The sequence below is a fragment of the Vitis riparia genome, chromosome 1 (genome assembly GCF_004353265.1).
Source record: "Vitis riparia cultivar Riparia Gloire de Montpellier isolate 1030 chromosome 1, EGFV_Vit.rip_1.0, whole genome shotgun sequence".
NCBI lineage: Eukaryota > Viridiplantae > Streptophyta > Magnoliopsida > Vitales > Vitaceae > Vitis > Vitis riparia.
In genome coordinates this window covers 8,807,012-8,827,238 of record NC_048431.1, presented here as the reverse complement: position 1 = coordinate 8,827,238, position 20,227 = coordinate 8,807,012, and the positions used below count along the sequence as shown (strand labels likewise).

Genomic DNA, 20,227 nt, shown 5'->3' with positions numbered 1-20,227 from the left:
TAAGTGGATAACCATGGGAATACAAGGATATCTACTTTCAGGATCAAGGTTCACTCTCACTTTAGCCTATACCTACTCATCACTTCTATGTAAAAAAAAATTAAGTACTGAAAATTATAAAGATAAAATAATATTTTGGTGAAATAAAATTAAACTTGTGTTAAAATTTTGAAAAGGTAAAAATACTTGCTTTGTTTGGATGGAGCATGTTAGAGTGTAGAGGCAGTGTGTGAACACCTTGAAAAATTGGGAAGCAATTTTTTACAAGTCCCCTACTTAATTCCCCACCTAAACATCTGAAAGAAAAAAAAAAAGAAGAAAGAAAATTATAACTTCCCTTCTTTGAGAGTGGAGAAAATTAAAATAAGAAATATATTTTTAGCATTACTAGCTTCACTATTGAGTAGAAATGAAAGTTAAAATCATGATTTTTGAGTAACAATCTAATATTATATATTTTTTTAAATATACAATATTTTTTATAATATTAATTCAAATGTGATATTAATTAGTTTTTTAAAATAAAATATTAGTGTACTGATTTAGTATTTATCGTCATTTAGGTTGTTAAAAGTATATGATAAAATCCGAAATCTACGTCATTAGATAAATCTATAAATAAATAAAACCAAAGTATAAATAAATGGACTGATTTATCATTTGATATCCTGAGTAACCTCTTTTTTGTTTTTTTAATAAGAGGTTAAAATAACTTTTCATAGTTTTAATTTCTTAAAAACCATGAATGAAAGAATGACAAAACACCAATTATAACTAATTCCAAATTTAAAGGATTTCTCGATCTATTCATAGGCCCTTGAAGGTATTTAGCATATAATTCTCTAACTTCGTAATTTTTTTTAAAAGAAATAAATATATAAAATTACAAATAGACTTAAATTATTTTCCTTTCATCCAAACTCTAATCCTCAATATTTTCTCTTTCTTCTTCCTTGGGAGTTCTCATTTTCATTGGAAGGAAAAGATTGAGACTTACAACCATAGCTTACAAGGTATGCTAATATTTATTAAAAAAATAAAAAATAAAAAGTTATAGGTTTCAAAGAAGCATAAACAAAATCCTCAATTTTTAAAAATTTTATTTCTATTTTTTATTTTTTATCTTTTTTTTATTCAATAAAAAGAGGTAAAAGATCCATGCATAGATAAGAGAAGATGATTAGGCAAAAGTGTGTATTAAAGCACAAACTAGGCCAAGAACAAAGATAACAAAGATACCAATAAAATCTTGAGCTTTATCACTTTTCATCATTGATAAAAGTTTATTTTTATTCATTAAATTTCTCCTATTCCTCTAAAAAATTTAGTTACATTCATTAATCATCTTAGAAACAACTCTTAGCTTTATAATCTTTTTTTTTTGGGAAGATTTTTCCTAAGTACTCTTCCTTGATTCAATAAGCTATTAGTTGATACACTATATTTGGGGTAGAACTCCAACACATTTTAAAAGATCAACTATATATAAACATTATTTATTTATTGGAAGAGATATATGCATTGTTAGAATTTTTTATTGGAATTTTTTTATTTGTCTCCTTATGTACCATGTGTTTAATAGATTTTTTCCTTGTTTGAGTGTGCTTTAGGTGATTGGTTGTCATTGTGAAGAATAGAAGATTCGAGTAGTTAGTTTTTGGTTGATTTGGGTGTATTTTTTGTGAGAACTCGGCTAAGTGAGATTAATGAACTTAAGTGTAAGAGTTTTGGAGGATTTATTATATTTTTATGTTTTGTCCCAAAATTGTTAAAAGGAAAGACCACGCTAATGTATTAGTTATGTTGACAAATTTGCTCCTAAAATCATTGATTCTAAACTACTTTACTATTGAAACTTATAATTCACGTAAAGACATTTTAAAGGTAAATTTTAGTTGTACTTGAGCCAAAAAGGCAAGTTAAGGATGCTTGAAAGAAACCGAGAGAAATTGGCTAAAATTTGGTGTGAAATAGGAAAATGCAAGCATGATACTTGAACATCCAACATGGGATGCTCAAGTGCCTTAGGGTGCTTAAGGGATGCATGCTATTTGGCTCCATCTTTTTTCATAAAATAAAATGTATTTTTCTAAGAATTCCTAGGGTCACATGACTAAAAATTAAGGTCTTGATATAAAGCAAGAAACAAAAATCTGCTCTTATGACTTTAGAAGATCTATTACTTTAAGATAGAAAATTTTCATCTTAAAAGAAGCATTTTCTTTTTAAGCTAGTTCATATTGCAATCTTAATGACAAGCAATTTTTTTTTTCAAGCATTTATATAGTTATGTAATGGTTCTAATAATTTGACAAAAATCAATGACAATTACATGGTCATGACTCAGTTGATTTTTTCATACATAACCAACTACCACTTGTAAAAATAATGAGTTATGATTACAGTTTTTGTGTGTTGTAAAGAGAATACAATCCTTGATAATGAGGTATGATTCTTCTATTGAGTTTGCAACAATGCTACTCTCTAGAAAATTATAACTCAAGGGTGGGCTTGGAATTTGTGTGTAGGCCTTTAGATGGTTAGGTAATACTATAAGCCTCACAATGAGAAAAGCCTTGGGTTTGCAGATCTTAAATGACCATATTGAAGAAAGATGATAGGGATTTTCTTGCAATACATGGCAGGCCTCAATATTTTAAACCCATACTCAAGAATCTTGTTGCAAATAAAACTGCTGCATTCCTCGACTCTTTTAAATCCAAACTGGCAAATCTTGGTGTAATTAAACTGCTACACGCCTAAACTCTTTAGAACACGAACTGGGCAGATCTTGTTGCCTATAAACTATTTGTCAATAGGCCTGCATTTGATGTGTGGAAATGAATTTACAAAAACACTAGTGTGTTTGATATATGGGAATGGGAACGGAAATTGGATGAGAATGAAGATAAATTGTAATACAATGTTCAAGAGATAAATCCAAAATCCTAATGAGAGCGAGATTTAGCTTCCATACTAATGAATTTTTTTATTCTTATTCTCATTCTAAAGAAATAATCATAACACATAAAGGAATGAGAATAGAATTGATTTCTTATTCTCATTTTCTATCCCAGTGACCTTAAAGTGTGACAGGTCCATCCCCAAGAGCACTCAATTCTTGAGAGTTGTTTTGAAGTGGGTTTGAGAGGATCTTGTGTGTGTGTGTATATATATGTGTGTGTGGGTGCGTGTTTGAAGGTAAACACTGAAAGCTCTGCCTTTCTTTTTAATGATGTGCAGTCATTACTCGATCCTAGTATTTATAGATTGGCAACACTCATGGATTATCAATAAGTTCAATATATTTAGAGTGGGAGGCAAAGGTCCTAAACCCAAGCAATATGGAACTTGGTCTATTTTAGTCTCTGCATTTGTTTCCCTCCCCAAAACTGATAGATAACCTCTCTCATTTGAGGCCATAAATTGGAGCATGGATCCTAAACCATATATGGTGAAAGACAAGAAATTCTTCAAAATTGTGATAAACAGAAGGAGGATACTGATCATATTACCATATTAGAAACATGATATTTACAATTTGAACTCATAAACAAGATTCTCTCCCTAAAGGAGTCACTGTGTTCCAAAAGTTCTCTATCTTTGAACCCCAGTTTCATGACCAAAAGACAGTTCATATCATACAAAATTCATCCACAACAAGATTAAACATCCAGAACTATCCATACCTTCTCGGTTCCAAGTTCAAAGGTTCTAGCATGGATACCTTATCAGTACCTTTCAAAGTGGTTACACCTCCAAAAAACATTTGATGCCCTCAAATATACTATTCCTTTGAGTAGGATCACTAGCTCTCAAAACCCACCTTGCCAAAAAGTCCAAAAAGAACACCCATTGTTTCATGGGTGAGCTATACATCTTCACTGTCACTGGGTGGCCACCACCTAGGCCGAGGGAAAGTCATACCGCGTCTCTTGGCAATCTCCAATATATCAGTCTCTTCAGTCTCTGCAGGATTCCAATCACATTCTCCACATAGTATTTTCAAGACATCCACCACTGTAACCTGTTGCCGATTTCCAGTGACTGAGTCCCTTGCTGCATCTTCCACTGGCCCACAAATTGATAATGGCAATTCACGTCGCTCTTGAGGAACTTCAGACAACAGGGGTGGAAGGGGAGGACCATTACGAACACTTCGAATGATATATTTGAACTTTTCAAGATCCTCTATGTTCTTCCTAATTGTATCTCTCCCAACAATGCTTTGCAGTATATCACCTTCAGAAACATCCCCATTGCTCTTACCATTCTCTACACCTTCCCTCTTGGTAACATCAACATCTGAATCCGTCTTCATAGGGTCCTCTCCCAGCCCTGAGACTCCACCAGTATCTTCAAACTCCGATTCTGGAAAACATGGCTTCTTCTTCACCGGAGTGTCTTCAATCAACATTATTTCATTACCCTGATTGTTTTGGGGAGATATAGTGTTACAATTGCCGGGACTGACACTGTTAATATTCAAATTCCCTGGAGATTTCAACGGAGATTTCAGGGGAGATTTTATGTTTCTCACAGATACAATTTCTACACTTTCTTTTGGTGATCTCGTACCTGAATTTTCCTCATAAATTTTAGGTTTTTTGGATGGAGGCTCACCTGAAGCCTCCTGCGATCCTCTCAGCAAAACCCTACATTTCTCCACCCCAGACTCAGAAACCTCACTAGCACCAACTCCGTCAACATTTGAAACAGCGACAACTTTCACTGCCGAAGTCGGCCCTGAAAAACCTAGGTCCGAGTCCTTACCTAGTTCAACCGTTGCAGCTCCGTCCGTACAACTAACATCTGCGGCCACGCTGCCTTCCTTATCATCATCAACCCAAACTTCATTTTGTCGATCGAAGGCTGGAGCTCTCTGTTCTGCGGAGCTGGCCGGCTGAACCTCTTCCGGCGGGGTCTGGAACTCATCCTGGGGTGTGGTTTCGTCATTCGTACTCTCCGGCAACGAGAGCATTATGATTCCGGAAGATTCCACCGGAACTCCGCCCGAGCCTGGAGAATCGTCACCGGAACCGTCGTCGGATTGACGGGTGAAGGGGCAATTTCGGAGGAGGTCTTCTTGGGAAGATGAGATATGGCAGGGTTCAAGGAGGGATTGAAAGAGATCTCCCATTCTCGAAACGGGTGGGGATTAGCACTCGATTCAGATCTTAGAGCAGAGCGGTGCCATCAGAGGGTTTATTCTCTTCTAGGGTTTTGGTTGCTTCGTGTTCCCGCCCTTTTTCTTGTTTCACGACTCTATTTGACGAGTCATTTTCAGAAATTTGCATGGAAGTCCCATCTAAAACGACGCCGTTGTGCAATGGGAAAATTTTCAATTACAATTACATAATGAATAGGGATGTAAAAAAAGCCCAATGACCCGAAACCGAATAAACCCATAAAAAGGTCCGACTCAGTGCCTCTCTGAACCCGACCCTGAAGTTCGGTCGAAATGTTGTGGATTGGAGTGTGTACTCTTAATTTCAACTTCTAATGAAATTAACAAGGAACTTCAAGTAATTCAAACTGTTTAATTTTGTTAGTTTAAGATTTCACAATAAATATAATATAAAAATACTTATTATACATATGTTTATTTATCATGATTTATGTATTATAATTTTTTTTGTTTATTAAATAATTTTCATAATTTATAATTTATTTTTAGGATTTATTATGTAAATCTAAATGAAATTTAAAATTAAAAAATATTAGTCTTATATATGCATCTGAAACCGAAGCCTCGATACTAAAAATTGAAAATGTTTACTTTTGTGGATTATGTTATTAATCTATATATTAAAGTTATATTTTGTTAATTTGAATGTCAAAACTTTAACATTTAATGTTGCAAAAAATCACGAAAAAGAATAATAATAGAGATAAAAAAAATAAGAAAACAAAAACAAAAACAAAACATACAACGATTTACATGATTTGGCCTCAAGCCTACATTGCGAAAATGAAAAAAAAACTTTCAGTACTATTATTGAAGGAGATTACAACCTTAAAGTTCTCAAATCCTAAAACCCCAATTTATACCCAAAAAGGGTTTCTCATTATTTTGGTCAAAATCTCTTTCTATATTTTTTCCTAATTACAAATTAAAATTCCATATAAGAAACTAAGTGTAGAATTGTCAAAAATGTCTTTTCCTAAAAGAAGATCGCAGGATATTTACTTAATAATGGAAACCCATTTGCAATAATATATTCTATTAGCAAACTATCAATAACTTTCCATAACTCAAATATAATTTGAGACACTTTTCAAAATTTAATATAATTTAACTCTTTAGACCTACTATTTTCTATAAAATTTGTTTTATATTACTTTATACTTTCAATAGATATTCATGCATATACATATTTTTTTCTATTTATTTTTTAAGAAAACTTACGATCCACAATATGATATAATATATGGTACAGAAAAACAATACATGATACATTTTATAAGTTCAAAACCATATATCTAATAATTCAAAAAATAGATTTTACAAAGCTTATGATTTAGGGCCCAAATCAATAAACGATACAAGATACACCAAATGTTGTATTATGATTTATTACAACTCAAACAATTAAGGTTTGAATTTTATGCTTGTGAGAATTTGTAGAGTTAAGCAAATGTTCTGTATTTTAGTCCAAATATGACTATCACCAATGACCATATCATATGCATTTCATGGATTTGAGATACTTATGCTTGCTTATATATACTTTTTAACTATATGAGACTTGGGGCCAACCATGTGAGATAGTAAAGTGTTTCAAGGGAAGAGTGGAGTCAGTGATGAGATGGGGTCGGAGAGAGTGGTTGTAAAATCAAGGAAAAGTTCTAAGAGAGTGGAAATTTTCTCCATTGGTTTGTTAGGAAATGAAGGTTGTGTTTTATTTTATTTTTTTATTTAGAGCTTTAATATAGTAACACCCATATTAATTATTCAAAGATGATTTAAACATTTCTAAAGTTAAACCCTACTTTAATGTAAGTCTTGATGAATCAAAATCCTCAAACCAATATCAAAGCGTTTGATTGGGGAAGAACAACTCTACCATTAAGATATACCAAATTCATTTTAGACCTTCTAATCTTATTCTTAATTGGGATAGGTGTACTAGTGTCAAAACAATGTGTCAAGGGTAATGTTTTCAAAACTGAACCGGTCATTGAATTGGAAAATTACAATTTACGGTTCACTGATCGGACCGATGGTCGAACTGTGGTAGAATAAGTGATGTCATAAATATATAATTTATACTTTATTAAAATTAAAAATAATTTTAAGAATTTTATATAATATAAAATTATAGCATTTCATTTTTTTTGTATTTGATATGTCTATTAAATGATAAACATAAATATAAATGTATTAATATATCAAATTTTATTAAATAAAATATGTATAATATTTATATGTGAAAAAAATTATAATATTTAATTTTATCTACATATTATGCATTTATTATTTTAAAATTTTAAAAATATTATATTAATTAATTTATATTATTTTCATATTTATTGTTAATAATTATTATAAAAATAAACATGAATATAAATATTTAAATTTGTTTAAATGTTTTATATTATAAAAATTTGTAAAGAGCATTAATATAAAATATTGTTACCTATATCTATCAAGGGAATTGTGCAACATAATGGTTGACTATTTCTTTTCTAAACCTTAGATGTGAGGTTCAAATCCTCACAATTCAGAAACACCTGAAGGAACAAGTAGGTTGCTCAATGGGCTGCCTGGTGGGTGGGAAGATTGTAGGCCCAATGTGGCAGGCAAGACCCAATAATGTTTTGGTCAACCCACGTGTTGATCGGCTCATAGAAAATCGAAGTCCGACAATTCAACAGCTAGTCCATCTGGTTCAATGCTGGTCCAAAGCCCCTTTCGGCTTAAAAGCTGAACCGGACCAGATTAGGATTCGATCGACGTTTAACTGATCGATCTAGTCTAGTTTTTAAATCATTGGTCAAAGGTGACATCTAACCACACTATTATTGAGGGAATATAAACTCTTTTCTATAACAGAAATAAAATAATCATCATTTTTAGGCGCATATACTATCACATTTACCAAGAGATAATGTATAAGAAATCTCCTAATAAAAATAAGTATTATAGCTCAAGTTGCTAACATTTTCCATGGATGGACATCCATGTTCTACAAGCATCCAGGGGGTGTCTTTGTCAAATGTGTATCCAAATCTAATAACACTACATATAGAGAGATGTCGAGAAAGTATGGACTTATCCATTTGTTAAAGTCTCCAAGTAAGGTGTACAAAATATTGTATTGATGGAACATTGCCTTAGATTATGTGACATTGAGTACCAAGATATGTGACACTTTATAATTAGTGAAAGTTAATGAACTTGTATCACAAAACTTAGGGGTCAAGGCATAGGTAGTCTTTTAATATTCCCTCAAAAACTCACCTTTAATTTTTATTTTTTATATTTTTTTATAAGTTCTTTGGTTAGGATATATCTAATTTAAAAAAAAAAAAAAAAATCAAAGAACTGCCAATCATATAAATAGACATGCCATTTATATAGAAACTCACCCACAAAGCCTCTCAAAGATTTTGCAAATGTGAAAACCATGAGATCAACAAACTGCAAAACAAATCCACTAATTTTAAAGGAGCAAGTATACAAAATTACCTAATAGATGATGCTTTCCTTGAAACTTATATTGTGATTGCTTACACTTGTCCTTACATTTGAGATGCAATACCTCTATACTCTTTAGTGGACTCTTCAAAGATTTGAGGAGACACAATTAGCTACCTTAAATGAATGAACAAAGAGCATTGATTAGCACATATATAATGACATGAAATTCAAGAGTATAACAGATTTGAAAAGACTCATCCAATAGGCATATTTATATCAAAAAATCCTAGTGGACTTTGGGAGATTTCAGAAATGATTATATACCAAATGATTTAGGAAACTCGATGATATTGGAAAAGTTTCAAACATAGGTAAAAATTAGGCTCAAGCGTTAGAGCATTTCTTTGGGAGCGCTTGAGCATTGTTATTAAAATTTTCATTTTTAATTTATTTTTCAAGCTCAATTTTCCCCTTGGTCCACTTTATCCTTTTTAAGCACCATTAAGCTTCACATAACTCAACAATATCTACATGTATTATCTCGAGATAAATGTTTAGCTATTTTGAGTGTTTATTAGCAATGCAAATCGCAAGAAAACATGTAGATTTATGAATTAGGAAAGAATTAAACAAAATTGTTGACTTAAATTAAATAACTTAATGGTTGGTTGTATTATAATAATAAAGCTTTCAAATTTGGGCAAAATTAGGCTCATGTGCTTGAACGTCCTTGTGAGTGCTCGAGTGCTGCTATTAACATTTATATTTTTCATTTATTTTTTGAACTCAATGTTTCCCTTGGTCCACTTTATGCCTTTTAAATGTCATTAAGCTCTACATAACTTAACAATACTTATGTTATATGAGATGAATTTTCAACAATTTCGAGTCCAGCCATGTAAATCACAAAAAATAATAAAAAAAAATGAAAAAAGAAAATAAAAAACATGTAGAGTTATAAGCTAAATTGTCAAATTAAATAGTTGGTTATATTATAATAGAGCTTTCAATCTTGGGCAAAATTAGGGACAAGTGCTTGAACATTGTTATTAGAATTTCCATTTTCATTTGTTTTTACTTTTTAGGCTCAGTTTTCTGCTTGGTCCACTTTAGGCTTTAGACGTCATTAAGACCTAAAAATATTTAGTTATATTATATTGAGATGTATTTTTAACAATTTCAGATATTCGGTAATTATGTAAATGATAGAAAAATATGTAGAGTTATAAACTAAATTATCAATTTAAGCAAAATAACTTAATAGTTGATCGTATTATAATAGAGTTGATATGTTATGGAGCTTATATATTTAAATTAAATTAATTAATCATATAATTTTCAATAAAAAACATTAAATATTATAAATAATTTTAAAATTTCTATTATGATTTTTAACCCAACAAGAAAAAGCCTGGTATTATATTTTGCTTATTCAATTTTCTGATCAGTTTTATATTTGGCGGCAATGGTTATAAATAGCAATACTAAAAATGTAAGGGCATATGTGCAAAAGGCCCTTTCCCTTGCCTTCGCAGGGTGCACACAACGTAAACGTTGCATCGTTCAGCTTCCCAAATTGCAGAGATGGGTTCTCCATGATTCTGACCTTGAGAATTCGTTTATTTACAATCGTGCCATCGGACCACAGCCATTGAATCATCGGAATTGATCAATCAATTGCTCCACCAATCGGGTCCGTGTTCATTTTTTTGCTCGATTTTGTTCTGTACGGCCATTTTATCCGTCATTTGTTAGGTTCGTTCATGTCTGTTTGGTCACTGAGAAAGTGTGGGAAAAGAGAATAATTTGTGATTTGAGTTCTGGATTTATCATTGGACACGAGAAATTTTTTTGACCACTTCTTTTCTATGTTTTCTGGGCAACCGAACCATGGTTAGGTCCCTTTATTCGTAATTTTTTCAGGTTCTTTTGTTCTTAAAATTTTTGTTGGACTGTGTTTGTAATAGTAGCTAAAAATCCTTGGCTTTCTCGGGAATCAAACAGAGGGCTTGATTTATTTTGCTCCAAAATCTTTGGTGTGCAAATTTTTGTTATTTATTTCTTTATACTCAAATGTTTTCGATGTTTGGGACTATGGAAGCTGCTTCCTTTCTGCTTGAAGTTATGTAGTTTCACTGTTGTGAGTTTTTCTGTGGTCAGGTATCGCGTCTTGGGGAGGAAGTGTAATGGGGGTTGTGGAGAATATGCAGCACAAGGAGCTGTTAAGAGCTGTTCCTATTGTTAATGTTGGTTATTCTGAAGGAAGGTCAGAAAGAAGATCTCTGGAAAATGGTGACTGTTCTGTTGTTACAACCAGGTATAAGCGGCGGAAGGTTTCTGCTATCCGTGATTTTCCTCCTGGGTGTGGACCTTTGGCCCGACGAATGCCAAAAGAAGCCTTCGTTTGTGTTGGTAGTAGTGAGAAATTGGAAGGTGGGGGAAAGAGTGAAGATGCTTTGGAGGTTGATGGTGTAAACGTTCCTGGAACTGCAGTTGAGTCAAAATCTCCTAAAGAGTTAGCAAATTCGATTCTAACAGAAATGCCTGATGCATCCAATGAGTTGCATTCTGAGGTTGAAAAGACAGTGATGTCTTCTGATTTGGCAAATGGGATTGAATTGATGCATAATGAGCCTGAGAAAACAGAATCACTGATGTCTGATGCGAGAGATTTTGAACCAATAAAATCTTTAGAGCAGGAGGCCTCTCAAATATTGAAGGATTTTCATGAAGTGGAAGAGATGCCTCCACCAGGAAGTGTGAAAGTATCATCGCCGCCTAATGGGCCTATGAATGCTCCTAGTGTTTTGGAGAAGACTGTAACAAAAAAATATCCACCTCGGAGAAAAATTTCTGCCATTCGAGACTTCCCTCCATTCTGTGGAAGAAATGCTCCACGTCTTAGTGAGGAAGAGTGCCTGAAAGCTCCTGCTCCTTCTAAAGGTGCTCCTGCCCCTTCTAAAGGGGCTCCTGCTCCTTCTAAAGGTGCTCCTGCCCCTTCTAAAGGGACTCCTGCTCCTTCTAAAGGCAAGACTGTGGGTCAGGAGGAGTCTGGTGTGAAAGAAAAGCCACTGACAGAGCCAGTAAGTATTGATGGGAAACAAATGGGAGAGGATGTTCAAGATAGAGATGTGCTGAAAGAAAAATTGAGAGCAAATGTTTCTAAAAATTCTAGGGACAAAGTTCAAGATGAATTTAAAGGATCAGCTAATAAAGAATTGAAGAAGCAAGTTACACTAGTCATTTCTTCTGAGGTCAAGATGGAAGTTGAAGTTAAAAGGGAACAGAGCATTGGGTCTCCACGGGAGAACAATCTTCCTAGACCAGATCAGAATTCCCAGATCGTTGAGAAAGCAAATGAAGTTTTGGAAGGGAAGGTGGGAAAGGAGATTGTGATTTATTCGAAGGATGAAAATATCAAGAGGAAGGTCACAAGTTTATCAGGTAGAGTAAATAAAGTCCCAGCAGGTGACGAGCTTTCACAGGAGAGGGTGACTGTGCTTTGTCTGATGGCTGCACAAAATTGTCCTTGGAGGAGGCAGGGAAAGGGTGGACTGAACCTGGATAGTGGTATGAGCGGAAGTAAAGGAAAGAAAGATGGTTCAGCTGGGCTAGAAAAATCTAAATCTATAGTCAGAGCCAAGACTGACAGAGCAGAAAAGTCTGGAGGAAAATCTATAAAGAGGAAATCGTCTCCTATGAGAAAGGCTGAAAATCTGGGCATGGGTCAACTGGTTGTTAAGGATGAGGAGGAATCTATTGAGCATTATGAAGAACAGGGAGATTTTCATGTGGGTCAGAGACTGCTTGATTTTAATGTGAGTCTTCCTCCATTTGGTCCCAGCAGTTCAAGTGGTAAAGTTGAGGCTTGTGATTCAACTGTTACCCGAAACAAAGTTAGGGAGACTTTACGTCTGTTTCAGGCTATCTTTAGAAAGCTCTTGCAGGAAGAAGAAGCAAAGACAAAGCAAGGGGGAAATCCAGTCAGGAGGGTTGACTATCTAGCATCACGCATTCTTAAGGATAAAGGGAAACATGTTAACACAGGAAAACAAATAATCGGGCCTGTGCCAGGGGTAGAAGTTGGTGACGAGTTTCAATACAGGGTGGAGCTTGGAATTATTGGCCTTCATCGCCCAACTCAGGGTGGTATAGATTATAGAAAGCATGGTGGAAAAATCCTTGCTACAAGCATAGTAGCTTCTGGAGGTTATGCTGATGATTTAGACAACTCAGATGTTTTAATATATTCCGGTCAAGGAGGAAATTTGATAGGTGGGGATAAGCAACCTGAAGATCAAAAGCTTGAACGAGGAAACCTTGCACTCAAGAATAGTATAGATGCAAAAAATCTGGTAAGAGTAATCCGAGGGTTTAAAGAGACCAAAGCCCCAGAATATATGGATTCAAGAGCTAAGGTAGTTACAACATACATCTATGATGGGCTGTACTTGGTGGAGAAATACTGGCAGGAAATAGGGCCTCATGGTAAGCTAGTGTTTAAGTTCCAGTTGAACAGAATTCCAGGTCAACCAGAGCTTGCTTGGAAAGAAGTGAAGAACTCCAAAAAATTTAAAGTACGGGAGGGTCTTTGTGTAGATGATATTTCTATGGGGAAAGAGCCAATTCCCATTTTTGCTGTGAACACCATAGACGATGAGAAACCTCCACCATTTAATTACATAACCAGCATGATATATCCTGACTGGTGCCACCGTCTTCCTCCAAATGGTTGTGATTGTAGCAATGGGTGCTCAGATTCTGAGAAATGTTCTTGTGCAGTCAAGAATGGAGGAGAGATTCCTTACAACTATAATGGAGCTATTGTTGAAGCAAAGCCTTTAGTCTATGAATGTGGTCCTTCTTGCAAATGTTCTCGTTCTTGCCATAACAGAGTCAGTCAGCATGGTATCAAATTTCAGCTTGAAATTTTCAAAACTGTATCCAGGGGGTGGGGGGTCAGATCTCTGACTTCCATCCCTTCTGGAAGTTTTATATGTGAGTATATAGGAGAGCTCCTTGAAGACAAGGAAGCTGAACAGAGAACTGGCAATGATGAATATTTGTTTGATATTGGGCACAACTACAATGAAATTCTTTGGGATGGAATTTCGACTCTCATGCCTGATGCACAATCGAGTTCTTGTGAAGTTGTGGAGGATGCTGGCTTCACCATTGATGCAGCACAATATGGAAATGTTGGGAGGTTCATCAACCATAGTTGTTCCCCTAACCTTTATGCCCAAAATGTCCTTTATGATCATGACAACAAGAGGATTCCTCATATCATGCTCTTTGCTGCTGAAAACATTCCTCCCCTACAGGAGCTGACTTACCATTACAATTATACAATAGATCAGGTTCGTGATTCGAATGGAAATATCAAGAAGAAGAGTTGCTATTGTGGTTCGGATGAGTGCACTGGCAGGATGTATTGAGGCAGAGTAGCTGAAAAGAATTGGATAACTCCAGATTGGTGATTCCCTGCACATTCTCACTGTAAGATCTTTGCCTAACCTCCCCTACAGTGCATATCATGCATATTTTTTGCTGTCTTAAGAAACCCATAGAAAATGACTTGTAGAAGAAAAGAGATGAAAGGAATGAAAGGTATAAAATTATTTTCCTTAATCTTTTGCTTGTACAAAGACTCACATATATATATACAAAAAATCTTAACATCTAAATAGAGAACTTTCCTAACTCAATTACAACACATCCCTTTATAAGGGGATTACCTAATTCTCTCTTAAAAATCACGACTTTCCTAATTTTATTTTTCCACACTTCCTCTCAAACTGGTGAATACATGTTTTCCATTCCTAGCTTGGATATACTTGTTTGAAACTTTGTACTGCTTAAAATTTTTATGAGTATATCTACAAGTTGGGGGTCAGTAGATATATAAGGAGTATATATCAACCCACTATCTAGTTTTGCCTTAATAAAATGTCTGTTTATCTCTATGTGCTTCGTTCGATCATGTTGCATTGTATTATGTGTAACGCTGATTGCAGATTTATTGTTATGGTAAAGTCTCATTGGGCCATCCCATTTAATCTTTAAATCTTCCAATATAATCTTCAACCATAGTAGTTCACAAACTCTTTCTGCCGTTGCTTGAAATGTTGCTTCGGCACTAGACCTTGCCACCAAACTCTGTTTCTTACTTTTCCATGTTACTGGATTCCCATTAAGAAAGGTGCAATACCCAGTGGTTAATCTTCTATCCACCATAGATTCAACATAATCGACATCTATGTATACTTAGAGTATTAGTCTTGAGTTTCATTTAAATAGGATGCCCTTTCCTGGAGACCCCTTAAGATACTGTAACACTTGGTTAGCAGCTTGCGGATGAACCTCTTTTGAACTGTGCATGAACTGGCTAATCATAGTCACAATATATGCTATATTTGGTCTTGTACGAGAGAGATAGATGAGTCTTCCTACTAGATGTTGATACATCTCTCTATCCACCGCAACATCTTCCTCAACCTTTCCAAGATTATTATTAGGATCTATTGGGGTGCTTGCTGGTTTACATGCCAACTTCTTGTTTCTTTGACAAGGTTCTTTATATATTTTTGTTGAGAAATAAAGATTCTTTGCTTAGAGTATGCAACTTTGATTCTTAGGAAATATTTCAACATTCCTAACTCTTTAATCTCAAACTCCTTGATCAAGCATTGCTTTAAAGTTTGTCGTTCCTTTTTATCATTTCCTGTCACAATGATATCATCTACATATATCAGAAGAGCTGTAACTCTTTGAATGCTTAAAGAACAACATATGATCTCCTCGACTTGGTCTGTATCCCCTTTTTTCATCAGTTTAGCAAATCTCCCAAACCATGCCCTTGGAGACTGTTTCAACCCGTATAGAACTTTCTTCAGCTTACACACTTTTTTAGTGGCTAAGTCACTTCCATATAAATTTATTTTTCCAGATCTCCATTCATAAATGCATTTTTGACATCGAACTGTTGTAGATCCCAATTATAAAAATTCTGAGTGTGTTCATCTTGGCAACTGGAATAAATGTCTCTAGATAATCCATGCCCTATGTCTAAGTATATCCTTTAGCCACCAATCTCGCCTTTTACCTCACTAGTGTCCCATTTGCTCTATACTTGACAGTATAGACCCACTTACATCCCATTGGTCTTTTTCCTGTAGACAAATCTATTAACTCGCAAGTTTTATTTTTCTCAGGGTCTCCATTTTTGCATTCATGGTTTGTCTCCAATTCTCATTGGTTTGTGGGTTTTTCATACTGAAGTTTTGATTTAATTTGTAAGGGAGGATGAGAGACTTTTACCTCATTTCTAGAAGTTGGTTCAGATTCTTGGACTTGTATAAGTTGAGGAACTACAACTTTCTTTCTTGAGTGCACTTTGCCAATCATTCAATTCTCAAAAGTAGACTCAATGGATGGCTCAGATTTAGAGGAGGGTACATATACTGGATCAAACACTTTAGGAGGGTCAATAGGGAAGGGATCAGTGAAACAAAAATCTTGATCTTTGTCTTCCTCGATGGAATTCTCCCCTTGAAGATAAGGAATGAGAAAATAAGACTTGCTTTCGTTGAAAGTAACACCAGTCGATAAATTTTATTTTTGAATGGTGGATGGTAACACTTATATCCCTTTTGAGTTGACAAATATCCTACATGCTCTTGCTGCCTTGTATACGCCTTGTATACTTTGGGGCTCTTTAGCCTCTTCTTAATGAATTGTGCTTGCTTATCAAAAAAAAAAAAAAATATCCTACACGCTCTTGGGTCCAATTTTCCCCTATTTGGACTGTGAACATGCACAAATGACACACACCCAAATATCTTAGGAATGAGATGGTTTGTGTTTCTCATATTAGGATAAAATGATGAAAGTATTTTCATGGGACTTTTGAAACCTAAGACTCTGTAAGGTAATCGGTTGATGAGATATGTGGCAGTTAAGACTGTTTTCCTCTAATAACATTTAGGCACATGTGTTTAGAACAAAAAAACTTGTGTTGTATCAAGGAGATGACCATTTTTCCTCACAACTCCATTTTGCTGTGGGGTGTTTACACATTATGCCTCATGAATTATACCGTCCTGATGAAAGTATGGAGTTAGGATTTGATTGAAATAATCTCTAGCGTTGTTTGACCAAAACCTCTTGATAGTGACACCAAACTAGGTTTTTATCATGTTAGGAAAATTTGGGAGAATAGAACTCACATCAAATTTGTGTTTAAGTAAGAAAATTCAAGAGACCCTAGTACAATCATTGATGAAAGACACAAACTAGCGTGCCCTAAATATATTTGGAATAGGAGAAGGACCTCAAATATCACTATGGATAAGATATAGAGGCTTTGAACTTCTTTTATCACTGATTGAAAATGTTGAATGCTTGTGTATAGCTAGTTCACATACCTCACAATGAAAGCTCTCAATGTCTAATTTCTTAAATAGAGAAGGAAACAAGATCTTAAGAGTTCTAAATAATGGATGTCCAAGCCTATGATGATGAAGTAAATTTTTTTCTTTATTGAAAAGATGGGGCTAAAAAAGGAGATACAAATGATTTGCTTGGTGTCTCAAGGTAGTAAAGCCCGTTATGTTTCTAAGCAAGTCCAATCATTCCTAAATTTTGGTCTTGAAATACATGGTGAGTAGGGTAAAAAATGACATTGCAACCAAAATCTTGTGTAAGTTTTTGTATAGAAACAAGATTAGTAGACAACTTTGGAACATGAAACACATTTCTAAGTGTGAATGTGAGACTAATTTGAATATCTCCTACACCTGCAATGGTGGTTAATGAACCATTGACTATGACTATTTTCCTATTGTTTGGACAAGGGTTATATTTGTTAAATTGGTAAGATGAACGAGTCATGTGAATTGTGATAACCCACGAGTTGACAAAGGTTTTATCTGAGATTTTTAATCCACAAATGGGAATAGGAAACTTACTTGAAAGTGCTAAAGAGTACGTACATGAAGGTTTCTCAAGATTTCCTTACAAAATTCTTAGTTTTTCAATCTCCTCCCGACTGAATCCGCTTGGTTTCAGGGATCTTTCTTCAACTGTTTGAACAGAAGACAAGTGTGCTTGTCCAATCCAATATCCTTTTGCTGCCTTCTATTGTAATTGGTTGTTATTCCTTTAGATTGAGCAGTGGTTTCTGATACCTTTTACATTTTTTTTTCTTTTTAATTTAAGAAAAAAAACAAACCTTTTAAAAACTTTCTCTTTTAAAAATATAAAAGAAACTTGAGGATTTAAATAACATGCGGAGTTGTGTTATAGCCCAGTGGATAGTAGTCTCTAGTTTCCTTTGCGATGGGTTCACGATCTCCAGTTGTATCAACGATGCAAAGACGACGGTGGTCTCTGATTGCTTTTGCAATGGGTTCGTGATTGAAGGCCACCTGTAGAGATTAGAAGGAGCAGCCACAATAGTGCGTCGAAGGTCTAGCTCTCTTGACGATCATGGAAGTGACATCAAACCATGATTTTTGATGATATTGGAGGCATGGGAACGACTTGTAGTCGCTAGGTATTTTGTTGTGCACATGAGGTATTCACGATCTTTGTTTACAGCAAAGGCGATGGCTCTGTCTCTTGATCAGTGATGACGTACGTCTATGGATCTTCACTGACGCAAGGAGATCGAGGATGATGGCTTGACCTTTCTAGTAGTGGCGCGATAGTAGTGCAAGAAGGAGAGGTTTGTGGTGTGAGGACGAGACGATGGCAATGCAAGGTGGAGACGAGTACGACGCGATCTTGTGCTTCCAAATGTGGCGTGGTGCAGAAAAAGAGAGACACCCTTAAAGGTCGACAATGAAGGTCGACACTAAAGTTGGAACTTAGGTGATTAAGGCCATAAGCAAAGGTTCTCTTCTTGGTTCCTAGGTTTATGAGCCTAGGGCTCTGATACCCTGTAGAAGAAAAGAGATGAAAGGTATAAAATTATTTTCCTTAATCTTTTGCTTGTACGAAGACTCACATATATATACAAAAAATCCTAGCACCTAAATAGAGAACTTTCCTAACTCAATTACAACAAATCCCTTTGATAAGGGGATTACCTGATTTTCTCTCCAAAATCACAACTTTCCTAATTTTATTCTTCCACATGACTCATCCTCATTACTATTAAATTTCAATACATGGATTCACACCCATGACAAAACGTAAGCTCCGGTGATATTGAAGACTTACATGACATGAGATAATAGAATAAGAACAAAATTTAATGTGCAATATTTTGCTATTGCTCCATGTATGATTTTGGAAAATGTTGTGACAGATGCCATGATATTATAGGTTTTAATGGCAAAGAGAAACTTGGTGGAAAGAAACAAAACAAGCAAGCACTCAAAGAAGACAGACTGTTTGTGGTTTGGTTTAATTCATGTGTCCATCAAAAAACATGATCAAGTTTCGCTAAGAATTTAGATGAGTATAAAAAATGGCGTTCAAACTCTCAAACCCTAACTCTTCAAACTATGGGTGCTTTTTTTTTTTTTTTTTCCCCACAAACCCCAAAGTCCCTTGTTTTTATTTGGGTCAAACCCCTCATCACTTTCACAAGTCCATCCATTCCTCTTTTTCCATACAGTAGAATAGGCACAAAGGAGCATCCCCCAGAACTTCTTGCTTTTATTTCCCACAAAAGCACTACACCACTCTGGTAAGATCTCCTTGACCTCTTGAGGGAGGGTACTAATGACTAAAGACTTCTTTTACAAGGAATGCTGATGTGATTAGTTATTTCCTCCTTTTGTTTGCATATACAAAATCTATGCACTAGAGGCTATCTCCTCGTCATAAGCTAATCCATAGTAAGAATTTCTTGCATATACAAAATCTATGCACTAGAGGTTATCACCTCGTCATAAGCTAATCCATAGTAAGAATTTCACCCATGTAACCTCTCACACAAAGAGACACATTTTAGAAGGAGCATTTGAAGTCCAAATATTCTCTAGGGGTGAATGAAATTGAGTTCCCTGAGGAAGAAAAAAAAAATAGAGGAACTGCTGTCAACCCCACTTGTCCTCAAGTTTTGCAGCAAAAGGGTCTCCACTGATGTCAACTCCCAATCTTTGAATTCTGAAATCTTCTTTTGAATCTAGGTAACCAATGACCAACCACCTTTTTGCTACTCTCACACCATATATTAAGCCAACTCAAGTATCTTTCATCCATTAATCTTCAACTCAGGCATCTTTGTGCAAAGCTGAAACATACAGGATAATGATCTGTTAATGCTACCTCCCCTCACCATACATCAAGCCAAAACTTGGCCCTCCTCCCACTTCTTACCTCAAGTCTCGTTCTACCAAAGAAGATCTCACACTCCGCTAATGGCTGTCCAAAGACTTGTCCTATGCGTCTCCCTCCCCATCCTTTAGCAGCAACCCTCCTCTTCCTGCCCAAACTTGAAGATAAGGACTCTTCTCCAAATGTCATCATTCTCTATGTATAACCTCCAAAAGTATTTTCCTAACTATACTTTGTCAAGCAGAGAAAGATTTCTGTATCCTAGGCCACATAATGGAAGTCCATTTCACTAAG

The 20,227-nt window shown here is 35.0% G+C and overlaps 2 protein-coding genes across 4 annotated transcripts; one reads left to right on the top strand and one right to left on the bottom strand.

Moving 5' to 3' along the window:
• Positions 1 to 3,479: 3,479 nt before the first annotated feature.
• Positions 3,480 to 5,278, bottom strand: LOC117910928. Of its 2 annotated transcripts, none has more exons than XM_034825111.1 (2): positions 4,579 to 5,278; positions 3,480 to 4,494 (listed from the first exon to the last, which is right to left on the bottom strand). In XM_034825111.1, the coding sequence occupies exons 1-2, from the start codon at positions 5,138 to 5,140 to the stop codon at positions 3,872 to 3,874; spliced, it is 1,185 nt and encodes a 394-aa protein (XP_034681002.1). In that variant the 5' UTR covers positions 5,141 to 5,278; the 3' UTR covers positions 3,480 to 3,871. The 2 variants fall into 2 exon arrangements, with proteins under 2 accessions (XP_034681002.1, XP_034681008.1); XM_034825117.1 differs by having other exon boundaries at positions 4,624 to 5,278.
• Positions 5,279 to 10,173: 4,895 nt separating this feature from the next.
• LOC117924590 (histone-lysine N-methyltransferase, H3 lysine-9 specific SUVH8-like) lies at positions 10,174 to 14,542 on the top strand. 2 transcript variants are annotated; one of them, XM_034843252.1, is made up of 2 exons: positions 10,174 to 10,337; positions 10,805 to 14,542. In XM_034843252.1, the coding sequence occupies exon 2, from the start codon at positions 10,831 to 10,833 to the stop codon at positions 14,080 to 14,082; it is 3,252 nt and encodes a 1,083-aa protein (XP_034699143.1). In that variant the 5' UTR covers positions 10,174 to 10,337; positions 10,805 to 10,830; the 3' UTR covers positions 14,083 to 14,542. The 2 variants fall into 2 exon arrangements, with proteins under 2 accessions (XP_034699143.1, XP_034699154.1); XM_034843263.1 differs by having other exon boundaries at positions 10,174 to 10,399.
• Positions 14,543 to 20,227: the final 5,685 nt, after the last annotated feature.

Coding starts and splice junctions, on each gene's coding strand:
- LOC117910928 (XM_034825111.1), bottom strand. CDS start 5,140: ATGGGAGATCTCTTTCAATCCCTCCTTGAACCCTGCCATATCTCATCT. Junction 4,495..4,578: donor AATTTATGAGGAAAATTCAG/GTACGAGATCAC, acceptor TGAAATCTCCAG/GGAATTTGAATATTAACAGT.
- LOC117924590 (XM_034843252.1), top strand. CDS start 10,831: ATGGGGGTTGTGGAGAATATGCAGCACAAGGAGCTGTTAAGAGCTGTT.